The sequence below is a fragment of the Syngnathus acus genome, chromosome 24 (assembly GCF_901709675.1).
Source record: "Syngnathus acus chromosome 24, fSynAcu1.2, whole genome shotgun sequence".
Classification (NCBI taxonomy): Eukaryota; Metazoa; Chordata; class Actinopteri; order Syngnathiformes; family Syngnathidae; genus Syngnathus; species Syngnathus acus.
Window position 1 is genome coordinate 7,947,370 of NC_051108.1, and position 16,748 is coordinate 7,964,117.

Here is a 16,748-nt window from a genome sequence, read left to right on the forward strand (position 1 = left end):
TGAGAGTCTGAATGGGAATACGTATCACTAGATATAGTATTCCATATTAAAGCAGTGGGGAACACATAACGTGGTTCTGTGGACACAATAGGCAAGGATTCTCCACCAGAACGCTGGTAGAAGTGAGAATCACCACAGGATCTTTTCGTTATCCCACTGGAAACACCCGACTTTAGAAACCCCTATGGTTTTACAGTTGGGACCAAATTTATTAAAATGGGGAACGGGAAGAGTAAAACTAATATCCGAGATACACTAAAATTTAAAGATTGGAAAATAATTGAAAGACAGGATCCTGATCAAATTAAAAATCTAGATAAACGGATCAAGAAATACAAATTTGAGGGAGAACTAGAAGAAATACAAGAGCGGGAGGAGAAAACACTGGCTACAAATTCGAAACTAAAGATCATAGCGAAGTTGCATCCGCAAATACATGACACACACAAAATTGAGGAGTCACCTCCTCCTTATGGGTTGACGGACAGAGCCACTAGGCAGAAAAGCCCGCTTGAAATTGATTGGTCAAAGGAAATGAGAGCAAATTATACAGAAATAGGGAGAACAAAGCAAATTGATAATGAAACCTTTGATGAATATCGAGAGCGCATGACAGAAGTGTTTAAATTACACAGTGGACTGGTAGAAGATAATGCACCCCAAGGTGCTTATCAGCAACAATTAAAAAATGCCATCCATGTAGGGTCCAAGCCTGCAATACAAATTAGGGTGATCAATAATTATATAGGAATGAACACCGGAACTTTGGAGGAATACATAAATCACGCCCTCCATGCAGAAAGAGTAGTAGTAGACAAACAAAAACGAAAACAAATGAAAGCCTCAAAAGACACTTTTCTGGTAGACCAGGATAGTGATACTTTTTACCAAAATGCTGGCAGAGGACAGAAAGGCCAGAGAGGGCGAGCAATGTCCAACAGAGAAGGCTTTAGAGGCCGAGGAAGAGGAGTTGTGCAACCTCCAATAGAATGCTGGAGTTGCGGGGGAAACGGTCACATGGCACGTGACTGCACAAATGAACAAAGACAGTTATGACTAGGCCAAGATCAAATCAAATCAGGTTTCCATGTAATGAAGTGGGAACCTGGCTGCCAAAATTAAAGAGAAATTAGCTTAAGTATACAGGAGATATTTAGGATAAAGTAAGATAAAGAAACACTGAAGTTAAAATTTGCTAAATAGATGGAAAAGAATTACAAATAGCTTCTAAAAGTGAAATAGAGAATAAATCAGAAAAGTAAGACGAACAAAAAGGTGTGTTGATGGGATCGATGTGTGTTCGATATGTTGTGCGTCATCCTATTGTGCTGGTGTGTGTGTGCGTGTGCGCGCAGAGGATCCTCATGAATGGGTGTGTGTACGAGTGTGAGTGAGATGTGTGTCCTATGGAAAAAATCAGTAATGGAGAATGTTCAGGAGGCTGTTGAAGCGATAATAGGGAAATGGAGAAGTAGACGATGATGTGTTTAAGTTGGTTGGAGAAACTAAGATGAGTAGTGTGTGGCAGTAGAGAAAATACGACGTGTGTGGCAGAAAGTGACTAGAACGGTGGTTTGATAGGATGAGAATAAGAGACAGCAAATGTTGTGTAGAAGACAGTGAAAGATGTCGAATGTGAACATGATGAAGGGGGCAACAGCAAAGTTGGCCTGCCCTTTGAGAAGGTGAGTAGTCCGCGGGGCGGGGCTTTGCGCGTGGGCCTGTGCTATGCTCGTGTGGGCGGTGGGCCGGCATCATGATTGTTGCAGGAAATGGCCAGCCTGTGACCAATCAACATTGATGCCGCGCCCCCCCCCCTCGCACGGGGGGTGCTATGACTGCGGGCGAAGCAGGGAAAGTGTGAGTTTCTCAGAGAATGTTTGAATATTTGAAGCAGAGTGATGCTTAAGGAAGATGTGACAATATTTGCATGAAGGATAAAATGCACTGATGAAAAAAAAGGTATAACCAAAACGTCAAAATAGAGGATGACGTTTGCGCAGCATTGTTTGTTGGTATTGTTTGTGAGCTGTGTCTCTGCTGTTTTTGTGTTGTCTGTGTGCTGTAAGTGTTATGTGTTAAAAGGATGAAATTGGCTAATATGGGTGCACAAAAGAATTTCTTAGACTGTAGTCTATCTGATTTGCACCGCAAAACAAAAACGTTTTTGTAAAAATAGGAAGTGAAAGAAAAGCAAGCAATTTGTTTATGGGCAGAAACTGGTCCACACTGCATTAATGCCTAGCCTTGTCGAAACAAAATTTGAGAGATGGAAAGAACTTCCTTTCTGGAATTGGATGAAGAAAAATTATGAAATAACGACATTTCAAAGCTAAATTTAAGATTTGAGAATAAGAGAGCGATTGGGCTGAAGTTTAGTAACAACATCAATTAACTATTATATTAATTTACTGACGGTTATTTTGTTGGTTTTTATCTTTTTGTCTTGATTGGTTTGACACCTTGAGGAAGGAAAAATTAGGATGAGGAACACGGGTTGAGACAACCAGTTACACACGCAAAACATGTGTGCACTGGGACACTGAGAAGCATTTTGAAAGGTGTGTCAAAGTAAATGAAGATGAAATCATATGTAGTAATACAACACTTTACTACATATGGATTCTCTATATCATACAATTGAGTAAAATAAAACATACGTACATATTGATTTTTATTCAAATTGCTAAGATTCTTGTGATAAACGATGAGAAAATGATTGAAAAGTAACTAAAGAAACTACAAGAAACTACAACTAAGCTAGTTGTGGAAGCAGTCCAATTGCCACGAAAAATAGCTAGATGCACGTGTGCAGGGCACACACGAGACTGATAAGGTGTCAAGAGGTAACAAGCTTGCAGACGGAACCGCATAGCTGTAGTGTAAAAGACGCTTCAAATTTTATACACACAAGAAGCAGATTAAATTACTGAAACGTTTTTAAAGATGTGCAGCGACAAAGTCCATAGACTGAAATTCAATTATGGATGAAAAGAGGGGCAAGAGTGGAGAATGGCATCTATAAATGACCAGAAGACTGACCTATCCTACGAAAACACCTATACAAATGGGCAGCAATATTGAGCCATGGTGTGTGTCGCATGGCTCAAGAGGAGGGATAATGGGGCAGGTCAGTCAGCTTTATACAACACATGGATTTGATTCATATTCAAAACATTTATAAAAAAAAATTTGTAGAGCTTGTTTAACATGTGTTAAACTCAATCCACAGGGTTATAATGCCTGGTCATAATAGATGCATTTTCAAAATGGATTGAATTGGCCTCAAAATAAACACTGAATGCCTTAACAGTGGCAAAAACGTTATGTAAAGAAATAATACTTTGTCAACAACCGCTGTAGATGTTAAAGAATGGAATTAATATATATCTAAAATGAATGTGGATAGTTTGTTTCAGGTGACTATAAGAGTAACTGGTAAAAGAAACAATTGATTGCTCATGGCAAAACAAGCTGCAAAGACAGAAAAAATAATGAATGTCACATGTATGGGTCTACGACCGATTCTTTATGTTGTACCGTTGCCATTGACAAAAGATTGTGTGAAATCTGTCACGTCTGCTGATTGTGAAATGTGCGACAGTGTTCTATATAATATCCGTTGAAAAAAAAAAAAGAAAGAAAGAAAAGAAACCATTGCTTTTAGAGAATGTAGTCAACCAAAATTGTATATGTATCGACATGCCAAGATCTGGGAAAAAGCTGGAAAAAAACAAACAAACAAAATGTCTTTAAATTTGAGAGGTGACGATGATCTGACTGAAATTGATGCAATTAGAGTCCCCAGATGAGTTCCTGATTAATAAGAATTAATTGACCAAATTGCAGTGGGATGGGAGCCCTCCATTTGCTGCTGGTGTACGATGAACAAGAACGTTGACAGGATAAATTACATCCATTGCAACATGCAGAAATTGGGCAAACGGACACAAGCGGGACTTGAGGCAGTGCACGAACAGCTAGCCACGCCTTCCCTAATGTCAATCCAGAACCGCAATGCTCTTGTTATGTTGTCGTCTGAGAAAGGAAGGGTCTGCGCAATGTTCAGAGAACAATGCTGCACCTTCATCCAGAACGACACCGCCCCTGATGGGAGCCTGACAAAGGCGATTGCAAGCTTGCAATCCCTCAACACGAGGATGAAAGAGCACAACAAGTGGATGACTGCTATTGGGAAGTATAAAGCCCTTGTGTCCTCAATTACTGCTATACTCACCTTGTGTGGATGTTGTTGTATTCCATATCTGCGTGTTGTTTAATCGTCTCATCACTACAGCAATATCGCCCATGGAAGACAAGATGGCCCGGGTAGGCCTAATGTCTGAACGCCAACATGTTGATGATAACGATGATGATGCAATTTTTGCACTTGAGTTTACAGACTTTTTCCCAGATCTGTGTGTTTCCGAATGATAATGTCGCAACATCTATCCTTTTTGGTGTAAACTTATTTGTGCTCATACTTGTGATCCGACAACGGACAATCGAGATAAGTGGTTGTTTTTGGTAATGTGAAAATTGAGCAAATATGTGATAAACAGGGGGGAAATGTTGGAATAATTTAAGTGAAGCCTTGGCCTGCCAGACCTGGAGGTCTTGTCTTTACATTTTATGACTTTCCTTTTGTTTAGATTCTTCCTCTTTGGTGACAGGGATGTCTTTTGATCCCTGTCAGCCATATGTCTCTTTCCTGTCCTTTTGTTATGTGTGTGTTTTTGTTCCTGTAAGAGGCCTTCACCAACATCGAGCAGAGCTTATTTGCATAGGCGAAATGTTCTTATTTGGTCCAAAGAAACTTCATTCCTTTTATCTTACTGTAGGTTTGGTTCATAGATTGTTGTTGGTCAGAACTGTTTTTCTTTGTTAAGTGTTATATACAGTTTGAAGTAGTTGCGTACAAGTTATCCTATATTTACTCAATGTTTGTTTAAGTGTTTAGGACAGGTCACTCATTATTATTGTGTGTTAATTTACCAAGTAGATAAAGTTAGCAAAGGTTTAATTGCATTGTTCCACAGGAACCACAGGAACCACAGGAAAGCGGCAATCCAAGTTATCTGATCCCACTCGAGGACGAGTCAGCCAACCATGAGAGAAGGACAGCTGGTTGAGGAAGGAGGACAAAGTCTGCGGGAGTCACGGGCCGACAATGAAGTGCTAATTCACACCACACTACATTCCTTAGCTAATAAGCGTTGCTACAGACACTATCTCCCCTCCCTTTAGTGTAGCAACGCCTCTGTAACCAGGGCAACCAAAACATTAAATAGAGGAGCACGTGAAGTGAGAACTCAGAATTGATGGAGATTGTAACTGAGTTTGCTCTCTCTATCGTTCTCCTCGCGAGTAAACCTGTTCTGGTTCTTTTGTCCTCTTCATTCCAGCGTGTGGTTTAATGTCTGATGGTATTTAGACCTGACAGAAGGATTTAATGATTTGGAGTGACACAGAAGGTTTGAAAAACTATTTGGCTTTTACGCACGCCCGGTCCTACTCTACGGAGCTCTCTTTCACCTCCGTGGATATGTTGGGGGTTAGGGTTAGGGTTGGGGGCTGTCCGGGGACGGTGGATGGGGCTCGGACATGGCTTTTACACACGGCCGGTCCTACTCTACGGAGCTCTCTTTCACCTCCGTGGATGGAAGTCGGGGGCCGGCGCTCGGCCGGGTAGCTGTCCGGGGACTGTGGATGGGGCTCGGACATGGCTTTTACGCACGCCCGGTCCTATTCTATGGAGCTCTCTTCCACCTCCGTGGCTGGAAATGCCACCTCCGGGGATGGAAGTCCATGCCGCCACACGCCTGGAAGTCAACGCCGGTGCTTGGGGCCGTGTGACGGTGAACTATTTATGTTATAGTTACTTGATATATTTTATTTCGTGAAGCAACTTGTATATGTTTTTATCGTTACAGTTCAGTAGTTGTTGGCTCGTTGAACTCTTGTTTTGTTAAATAAAGAGCCGTTTACCAAACCCACGTCTTTCCTTGTACTTTGTTAACGCTACAATATAGTTATATACTAGATCTGTGGAATAACGACGAGGCTGACGTCAGCGGCGCACGCGCGGCGTTGTTGACAAAGGACGAGAAATTTGATCGATGGATTTAATGATTTGGAGTGACACAGATGGTTTGATAATATTGTTGTTTATATGATAGTTATTTGATATATACTTTATATATTGTTATATGGGTCTTTGGAATATTTAGACGTCAGCGGCGCGGCGCATACGCGGCATCGTTTCCATAAAGGACGATCGATGGATTTAATGAATTGGAGTGACACAGATAGTTTAATAAACGTGTTATTTATGTAATAGTTATTTGAATAACTCTGAATGTTGCGTCAGGCCCGTTCTCAGCTCTTCGTTTGTGTTTATGTCACGTTAGCATACCTATCGTTTAGCCTGTTGTTGCTCGTTCATGTCTGTTCTTGGTGTTGGATTTTGTCGAATAAATTTCCCCCAAAATGTGACTTATACTCCGGAGCGACTAATATATGTTTTTTTTCACTTTATTGTGCATTTTATGGCTAATGTGACGTATATTCCGGAGCGACTTTTAGTCCGAAAAATACGGTACATTGGACTGAAATAAATGGATACAATTACTGTAAATATTAGCCGCTACTTTTTGCTCAAGTTTTGAATCCTGCGGCTTGTAGTCTGGTGCGGCTTATCTATGGATTTTTTCATGATTTTGTGATGACTTGATCACCTTTATACACTCGTAAAAAGGCTGTGTTGTCGCCTGTTGTGTGGAAACCGCTTTGCTAGGCGGAGGGATACATATGTGACATGGTCACTGGGGAGAAGAGTGGTACGTTGATCGCATGTCTGCCAGGCAAATAGTGCCGTATAATTCACATAGACAGAACAAGATCAAGACGGACATTACTGAAGAAACGAAGCTTTTATACACAAATCGTCATTATGGGGGACAAAAGAAATTCATATGATGCCGCTTTTAAGTTAAAGGCAGTCGATGTTGATGACATTGTGTTGCATCACCCTTTTCTTTATTTCCCGGTCACGTCTACTCTGGAGCTATACGTGTCGCTTGCTAGTTTAATGTAACTTAGCGCTTCACGCATGAATAAAATTAGCATGAACGGACCCTCATCATGGAAAATGCTACAAGAAATGGATTGTTAGGGTTTACAGATTATCTTCATCGTATGATTATGTTGGAATGTAACCTGTAATAATTAACCTAGCTTGTCCTGTCTTAACAAAAGTAGTAGAACAAAGTGCTAAGATCTTTTGAACTGATTGACTAGCTGCAGAGGAAGCAATCAAAGTTCCCTTGTTTACACAACGTCGTAAAAGACCCCCTGCTATGCTTTGATCAGCAGGCCAGGGGCTTCAACCCCATCCTGTCCACTCTCACCCCCACTCTCACCCCCACTCTGTTTCTCTCAATAAATATGCTCCTGCATGAGGCCTGAGTCAGACCTCATTCGATCATCGCTGTACACACAGCGACGAATGGACTCTCCACCTGCAGGTGTCAAAAAGGACTTACTTGTCTCCCGTGTGGTTCTTGCAAAATAAGTTAGAGTGAGCGCCACCCTAACATGGATAAAAGCGACGACGAAAGAGAGACTGACCAAGTGTGTGGAGAAGGATATCTGACGCTGTTAAAAGTTAAAGTTAAAGTCCCAATGATCGTCACACACACTGGGTGTGGTGAAATTTGTCCTCTGCATTTAACCCATCCCCGTGTGATTTTGATCCATCCCCTGGGGGAGAGGGGAGCAGTGAGCAGCAGCGGTGCCGCGCTCGGGAATCATTTGGCGATCTAACCCCCCAATTCCAACCCTCAATGCTGAGTGCCAAGCAGGGAGGCAATGGGTCCCATTTTTATAGCCTTTGGTATGACCCGGCCGGGGTTTGAACCCACACTCTACCACTAGGCCACTGAGTAGGTTCCAATCGGACACTGAGGGGGAAGACTTCGATGGTTTCAGTGCACAGGAGGAAGATGAAGACGGCTCTTTTACTGGCTCTTTTTTACTTTTACTGGTATGTTTTTTTAACCAGCCCTGTTAGTTCTGTGCTATTTCTTTGTAAATAACTTGCGTGCACATGCGGCTTATAGTATGGTGCGGTTTATTCATGATAAAAACAAAAATTTTCGCGATTTCTTTTTTGCTGGTGCGGCTTATAGTCAGGTGCGGCTAATAGTCCGGAAATTACGGTATATATGTTTAATTCTAATCAAAAGGTATGCAGTGAGGATACTGTAGAGCAGGGGTCACCAACTCCGGTCCTCAAGGGCGCCAATCCAGCCTGTTTTAGGTGCAGCCCTACAACAACACACCTGATCCAAATGATCAGCTCATCAGCAAGCTCTATTAAGGCTGATAGCGATCCTGATTATTTGAATCAGGTGTGTTGTTGTTGGGCTGCACCTAAAACAGGCTGGATTGGCGCCCTTGAGGACCGGAGTTGGTGACCCCTGCTGTAGAGGGTATCATCTTAGTATGTGACGCTGTCACAGCCGTGCTGTTGCATAACTGTGACCTCCAGCACTGCTGCTGTTGACTCGGGTACAGTTCACCCCCCACCCCACTCACCTCCCATACATATCCTCAGTAATTATACTGCTTACATGGCTTCAGACATGCGTGAAGGCAGCTTTGTTGCTAAACAAGCTGTTGGCACTTGATCAAGATGTCCCTCTGATCAACTAATGCTGTCAGCAGAAAAGAGAGCATGCACAATCAAGCCCGAGAGCAATTTTACTGACTTCATTAGAATCGGATTTCATTTACAGTGGTTGAAATGTCTTTTTTTTCTTTATATGGTATATTCTGTTCATAGTGTTGGTGAAAATTAGGTGTCACATTGTAACCTTTCCCGCATTTTCAGTTGTAGCATTTTCATCTTGGAGGCTGAAAAACGCTGAGAGGCTGAGAAACGCTTCTAACTTCCACTGAGATTAGCGTCACGTCTGCAGTCCTGCTTTCGGTGTCACTTATGATTAGCGCTCCTCCCCAATGATCTGCAGGAAAATGTGCCGGGCCTTGTGGAAAAGGTTCTCAGCAGCTTGATGATCAGACCACATTGGAGCTGCAATGATGCAATAGGATGGGTGTGCTTTTCAAGAACACCACAACCTTTATATTATGATGAAACATTTTTTGTAGACTTGGGTTTGATTAAAAAAAAAAAATGAAGTGACTGTTCCCCAGGAGAATTTGAGGAAGTCGATTGCCTCTAAAGCACTTCTTACACTTCAATCCGCCTTTGAAACTCTCAAGGGGATGAGACCATTTCAAAAGCGACATGTTTTTGATGGCCTCTTGTGACCACACGAAAACCGGTTCTGGCTATTATCACCGCTGGAGTCTGAGTTGCGTAAGCAATGACAGCCCTCGGTGGCTTACACGCGGTCACAACAACTGCCCTGGCGTGTTGCTAATACAGTAGATAATGGTCACAGACAGAAAGGACAGCGGGCCCGTGGGTCAGGCGGCACCGCGTCACTGCATGAATTGGTCATCTCCTAAAAAGGCTTACTCAGCATTACAAAGCCTTTTGGTAACTTCCTGCCTGAAGTGAAGTTGATGTGTGGGATAATAAGTCACATTGGGATGGAGTCGGAGTGGCAAACAAAACATTTTTAAATGAAACATAATAGTTATAAGACAACATTGTAAAAGTCTGAATTTAGAATTAATCTTTTGTTTTGTAAGATTCACTACATTACATACATTCAAAGAAAACTATACTCACCTATTATCTAATATTATAATTGTAAACAAATATGCACTAAGTTTTGTCGTTGTTGGATAATTAACAGACATTTTAGCTTATTAGGGGCACTCCTTAAAGCAGGGGTCTCAAACTGCAGTCCTCGTGGGCCGCATTCCTACATGTTTTCCAAGTTTCCCTCGTTAAACACACCTGATTCAATTATCAGGCTCCTGCAGAACGTGAGGATGAACTGATCATTTGAATCAGGTGTGTTTAACGAGGGAAACTTGGAAAACATGTAGGAATGCGGCCCCTGAGGACTGGAGTTTGAGACCCCTGCCTTAAAGGATACCTTTGGTCATTAGCCATATTAACATTTTTCTATTCTACGAATATGGCTTAATCAAATCCCTGAAGTTTATTTAAAAAAAAGCAACTCATGTAGGAAATAAATGGCTTTTAGTAAGTGTGACATGGAAATATTGGGAGCATCCATGTTGCTTAGTTTGTGGCCCGGATCAGGCAGCTGATAGCAGTTGATAGCATCTTGGCTGGCTCCAATCACGTCCCCAACGTTGGTGCAGTGCCAACAATTTTTGCCCATAAACAGAGGAAAACTGACGTGAAAAGGCAGCAGCGTCATGAAAAGAGATCCCAGGGACAAAACATTGTCGTTCTGAGACAGGTATGTATCTGTGATAAGCAGTTTTTGTCCCCGATTTTGATAAATGACTGGGCGATTATTGCATGGCGGGCAAGCACATTTTGCCAGGGAAGTCAGTTTCCTGTTAAGTGATTTTAGTAACGGCTATGATCAATTGGTCTTTTAAATAAATGTTTGGAAGCTGATTTGTATAATACAGGGATGAGAATGGCAAATGTGAAAAAGCACGGAAAAGTAGCGGGGGGGTATACGCTGTCGCGGCGGGCGGGGGAATGCCCGCGAGAGTCGCCGAGGCTAACGTTGCCCGGCCAGCTGCCGGTGTTGCTCCCCCATATATAAAAAAAATATTTTCTCAACGGATTTACACGATTTACGAAAATACTTTCGACGGAAAAAAACATGGAAATCCGCGGATCCGCGGAAAATTATCATCCCTGTATAATAGAATTCTTGTCTCTGCCTCGAGCTCGCTAGGCAGCCGGATAGCTTTGCCAGTGCGAAAGGGGGGGCTCAACCTTTTCTACAGAACATCTAATCGTTGTATTCATTTATTCCTACATCATTACTCACATTACCCTTAAATTTCAACATAATCGATTTCTTATAAAGGTAAGTATATAGGCCTGATTGGGGCGCCCCAAAACGGAATAAACTTTGTGACGTCATATAAGGGGCGCCATATTTCTTCCCCAGGCAGCAAAAGTGCCGGTCAAATGGCAATGTTTCAGGCTATATATCTCTTGTCCCTAAGAGGTGTTGTGTTATTTCTTTTTTGTGGTGTAAAGCACGCACAAATGAGCATTGCATGCGAAGCATTCGTGGTCAAGTCCACTAAATTCACAGAACACCGGAAGATAAGCAGCACTCACACGAAGCTGTCATGTGACGTTCAGGAGGCCTGCCAATGACTCTTTCTTCGTCCACATCAGCAGTTGAAGCTAGAGTGGAACTGGAGAGATTCTGCTTCTGTAAGCAGGGAACAAATTGTTGCTTTTAAAATTGCTTAAGTATCTGGAAACACCATCAGAAGTGAAACCAGAGGGAATGAAATTCAGTTGTAAATCTGTAACAAGTTTGCAATAGTGAGTCAATCATCTTGAATATATAATTGCTTTACTAAATAGCTGCTTGAAAAAAACACTTTAATGCCGTATAAATAACTATTTCAAACACATTTGAGTGATTTTTTTATTGGTTAATAACACAGAAAGCCAGCATTTAAACAGGGGCGTGTACCCTTTTTATATCCACTCTAGCACGTCTGTGTCGCCCCCTGGTGTTTTCCAATATGACCGTCATGAAACGTTTGGGTTCCTTTGTAAAAAAAAAAAAAAAAAAAAAAATGTACCACGCTAGCAACGTCTAAATTGCGTTTACAATGTTTTATTTTTAATTCATCCATATAAGACATAGGCATTAACAACCAATGGCTGCATTATTATCATTACATACATAAACATGCATTCATTTTGCAGAGTCTTCAAAATTCCAAAGAACATGAAGGGAGCATGGTGCTGTTACTGTAGTCAGCTGACTTGCGAGTTGTCATGAGGCGTTTACTGTCTGCTGGGGAGACTACTTGCTGGTCTCTTTTGTCCTCGCTTCATTTGTCCCGATCACACTGCCCGGCATGGCGTGGACCAAATATCAACTGTTCCTCGCGGGACTCATGCTGATAACTGGCTCTATTAACACGTTGTCGGCAAAGTGAGTAGTAGCACACTTGCATTTCATTTCTCCTAATTTTGCTGTGATGCTAGGCTAAATGTTACTATCATGTAAGGACGCTGTTTGTTTTCCACACAAAATGTGGTAATAAACCAATTAAACACATGTCCCTATTGTATGTTAACTAAAGTAGGTGTAGTGTCTTACTGGCCCCCCCCCCCCCGCCCCCCACACACACACTGATCGTAACTACATGTAATTACTAACAAAGTGAAACTGCAAGTAAGTGATGACAGCTAAGTAGTTATCGAATGACTAAAGTGATTGTGTGCATACACGATCGGCATGTATTGTGAATTAATAGATAAGAGTGTTGCCACGAGAATAACATTAATCAAATGACAACCAAAATTACGAAAGTGGATAAACATCACGGGTGTTCAAAACATCATTGATACATGCCCTTGTCATGTAGTGGAGTCATAATTTCATGCAACTATACAGGACTGGCTTCTTAATAGAGAAAATTTATCTAAATGGCCGGTGTAGATGTTGGAACTCAAAGCATCATGGTGAATGTTATTTGCAGGATGTACTCAAGGTTGACTTCTCACCAACACAACACACTTTTGTTTTCACTTTACAAGGTCTTAATGTTAGTCCCACATTGTTTTTTCTTAATCAAATATAATATTAAATATAAATCATATCAATATATGTTTGAATACTTATTGTCACACCTCACAAATGTCATTGTCGGTGGGTCAGCTGAGCAGCATCCAGGCTCAAGTGAGTGGAGTCCAAAGTTCAAATCACTCAGTGCAGACTTAGCAGCTCTTATTGCCGGCAGGCAGACAAGGCAGGCTACTATCAGCTTGAGTTTCACTACAGTCACATGAGACGGAGACAGCATGCACCATTCATTGCACCTCGTTTGCTTTACTTTTACTGAAGCTTATTAAACACAAGGAATCAGGAGACAAAGTCTATTTTGTGATATATGTTGTGATGAGACGATTTTGGTCCAAGTGCTGTGTCATCACTTTTGGAGACCGCATTCCCTTGTCATGCTCACTGAAACAGACGACACATCAGTTGCGCTTCCTCTTATGGTCTGACTATAAAACTTGGATTTGTGCATCAATAGATTAGGACACACATTAAAAAAAAACGTAATTAATTTCAACCAAGCGGCTCGGTGGAGCACTGGGTAGCACGTCTGCCTCACAGTTAGGAGGGTGCGGGTTCAATTCCACCTCCGGCCTTCCCTGTGCGGAGTTTGCATGTTCTCCCCGGGCCCGCGTGGGTTTTCTCCGGGCACTCCGGTTTCCTCCCACCTCCCAAAAACATGCTTGGTAGGCCGATTGAAGACTCCAAATTGTCCCTAGGTGTGAGTGCGAGTGCAAATGGTTGTTTGTCTCTGTGTGCCCTGCGATCGGCTGGCAACCGGTTCAGGGTGTCCCCCGCCTACTGCCCGTTGACGGCTGGGATAGGCTCCAGCACTCCCGCGACCCCCGTGGGGACTAAGCGGTTCAGAAAATGGATGGATGGATGGATGGATGGATGGATGTTGTGATGAGACGATTTTGGTCCAAGTGCTGTGTCATCACTTTTGGAGACCGCATTCCCTTGTCATGCTCACTGAAACAGACGACACATCAGTTGCGCTTCCTCTTATGGTCTGACTATAAAACTTGGATTTGTGCATCAATAGATTAGGACACACATTAAAAAAAAACGTAATTAATTTCAACCAAGCGGCTCGGTGGAGCACTGGGTAGCACGTCCGCCTCACAGTTAGGAGGGTGCGGGTTCAATTCCACCTCCGGCCCTCCCTGTGCGGAGTTTGCATGTTCTCCCCGGGCCCGCGTGGGTTTTCTCCGGTTTCCTCACACATCCCAAAAACATGCTTGGTAGGCCGATTGAAGACTCCATATTGTCCCTAGGTGTGAGTGCGAGTGCAAATGGTTGTTTGTCTCTGTGTGCCCTGCGATTGGCTGGCAACCGGTTCAGGGTGTCCCCCACCTATTGCCCGATGACGGCTGGGATAGGCTCCAGCACGCCCGTGACCCCCGTGGGGACTAAGCGGTTCGGAAAATGAATGAATGAATGAATGAATTTCAACCAATTTTAAGGAAATTGCAGGTCACTGTTGTGAAATATAAAAAAATGGACTATATTATTTTGTGACAGATGGGCAGACACGTTCAGGGCACCGGGTTGCCATGGTACCCCTGAACATGCATTTTCTCACCCCTTTGTACAGGTAAGTGCTGATTTATACTCCAAAGGTCCACTTATATATTTAAAAAAAACAGTCATAATCTATTTTCTGTTCCCAATGTGTTTCTTGTCATGCAGGCAGTGGGTATGTTTCTGGGAGAGTTCTGCTGCTTGGGGGTCTTCTACATCCTACTTTGCCACGACCGACGCAGGCCCGAGCCCAGCATGAACACGGGCCAGAGTTTCAACCCTCTTCTCTTCTTCCCCCCCGCCATGTGTGACATGTTGGCCACCTCAACCATGTATGTTGGTAAGCCATCGCCGATTTTCTCCTTTAATTGTGCTTAGAGGTAATTTCAAGTTGTCATTCATTCCTTTCTTGTGGTTGCAGCTCTCAACATGACCAACGCTTCTAGCTTCCAGATGTTGCGAGGAGCCGTCATCATCTTCACCGGTTTACTTTCGGTGGCGTTTCTCAGGCGCCGGCTGCTAATCAGTCAGTGGATCGGAATCCTCATCACCATCTTGGGCCTGGTGATCGTGGGCCTGGCCGATTTTGTCAGCAGACACCATGACGACACCCACAAACTCAGTGATGTCATCACCGGTGAGAAAGAATTTGGACTTTGTTTCAATTCGACCACCACCCACTTCTCTGACGTGTCCTGCAGGCGACCTTCTGATCATCACGGCTCAGGTCATCGTCGCTGTCCAGATGGTCCTGGAGGAAAAGTTTGTTTACAAACATGACGTCCATCCTTTGCGAGCAGTTGGAACTGAAGGTAAAGCAAATATCCACTTAGGACACCCTAAAACATGTAAATGGCTCATTGAGATGTTGGACTCCTGTCATGTTGTGTGTCCAGGTTTCTTTGGCTTCTTTGTTCTGTCACTGCTGCTCATCCCCATGTATTTCATCCATGTGGGCCAATTCAGCGACACCCCCCGACAAGTTCTGGAGGATGCACTGGACGCCTTCTGCCAAATCGGATTCCGTCCTCTTATCTTGTTGGCTCTGCTGGGCAACACCATGAGCATCGCTTTCTTCAACTTTGCCGGCATCAGCGTCACCAAGGAGATCAGCGCCACCACCCGCATGGTGCTGGACAGCCTGCGCACGCTGGTCATTTGGGTGGTCAGCCTGGCGCTGGGTTGGGAGCAGTTCCATGGCCTGCAGGTGCTGGGATTTTTGGTTCTACTGCTGGGAACGGCACTTTACAACGGACTGCATCGCCCCCTGCTGGCCAGAATACCGTGCTGCGCCGGACTGGTGGCCACGGAGGAGGAGGACGAAGCGGGAGAAAGGGAGAGACTCCTAGGTGACGGCAGGGTGCAGACGCCTGACGACAACTAAAAACAAATGCAAGTCAAGTCAAGACACTGTATCTTTTTATGCATTTTGTATTAAGAGGCAAACTTTTATCTGGATTATTTTGGTGCATGTTTTACAAAAGCGCGATAGAAACCTTCTGGGTTACTGACTGACTGTTCCTTAATCTTTTTAAATGATTGTTTTTTTTTAGTCATTGTTTTTTTAAGGGAGTTTTATTTGATGTAATTTTTTTAATAATGCTCACTGGGCAAGGAGATGCCAAAATGTTGCCACCTCCCTCCCCACAAAATGAAAAAAAAATAGAGCTCACGTCACAAACTTAAGGCACTACAGCATGTTGTACGTTATCACCAATGCATTATTTGTGTACAATATTGAATTTCTTGAACTGAAAGAGCTCGCTGAGCCCTGAATGCTTCTTTTTGGAGTTACATTTTGTCACTTGATGCCTGACCTCCTACACAAAGTTGTATAAATCCTGCACCCGCTCCATTTCACTTTACTATAAATGCACAAAAAGGGAATTGCCATTAAATCACACTATTTCAACCCTGCCCTGTTGAGGAATGTGGTCTATTTAAAAAATAATAACAAAAAGTGGCCCAGAAGCAGTATGGATCGGAAGCTTCTGCTCACCTTCTACCATTCCTCCATTGAGAGCCTGCTGATGTACTGCCTCACCACCTAGTACGGGAGCTGCACTGCTGCAGATAGAGGGAGGCTACAGAGGACAGTCAAAGCAGCGCAAAGGATCATTGGCTGCCCTCTCCCCTCCCTGACGGACATATACAACATGAAACATAGGAGTTTCCCCATTGAGGGAATAATAAAGGATTATCTTATCTTATCCGGTGCGTCAGCAGAGCTCACAACATCATCAAAGACAACACACATCCCGCCTCCCAGCTGTTTGAACTGCTTCCTTCTGGGAGGCGCTACAGAGGCATTCGAACAAGGACTACCAGACTGAAAAACAGTTTCTTCCCAAGAGCCATCACCGCGCTGAACTCTGAGAGAAAACAACACCAGCTATAATACAACACCCATACTCCTTTAAAAACTACGTGCAATAACTATTATCTACTTTCCGTACAAACCTCATTCATGTTAACACATTGAACATACTGTAAATAAGATTT

The 16,748-nt window shown here is 43.1% G+C and overlaps 1 protein-coding gene and 1 long non-coding RNA gene across 2 annotated transcripts; one reads left to right on the top strand and one right to left on the bottom strand.

Moving 5' to 3' along the window:
* Positions 1–8,526: 8,526 nt before the first annotated feature.
* LOC119118189 lies at positions 8,527–12,899 on the bottom strand. The gene is made up of 3 exons (XR_005096666.1): positions 12,794–12,899; positions 11,234–11,351; positions 8,527–9,094 (listed from the first exon to the last, which is right to left on the bottom strand). It is a non-coding gene; the product is annotated as an uncharacterized LOC119118189 (long non-coding RNA).
* On the top strand, positions 11,893–16,163 carry slc35f6 (solute carrier family 35 member F6). The gene is made up of 6 exons (XM_037245016.1): positions 11,893–12,092; positions 14,247–14,319; positions 14,415–14,586; positions 14,668–14,883; positions 14,948–15,058; positions 15,143–16,163. Exons 1-6 carry the CDS (start codon positions 12,016–12,018, stop codon positions 15,628–15,630), a joined length of 1,137 nt encoding a protein of 378 aa, XP_037100911.1. The 5' UTR covers positions 11,893–12,015; the 3' UTR covers positions 15,631–16,163.
* The last annotated feature ends 585 nt before the right edge of the window (positions 16,164–16,748 follow it).

Excerpts from the sequence above, each read along its gene's own strand:
- slc35f6 (XM_037245016.1), top strand. The coding sequence starts at position 12,016 with ATGGCGTGGACCAAATATCAACTGTTCCTCGCGGGACTCATGCTGATA. Across the intron at positions 12,093-14,246 it reads ATTAACACGTTGTCGGCAAA|ATGGGCAGACACGTTCAGGG; the intron begins GTGAGTAGTAGC and ends ATTTTGTGACAG. Across the intron at positions 14,587-14,667 it reads CACCTCAACCATGTATGTTG|CTCTCAACATGACCAACGCT; the intron begins GTAAGCCATCGC and ends TTGTGGTTGCAG.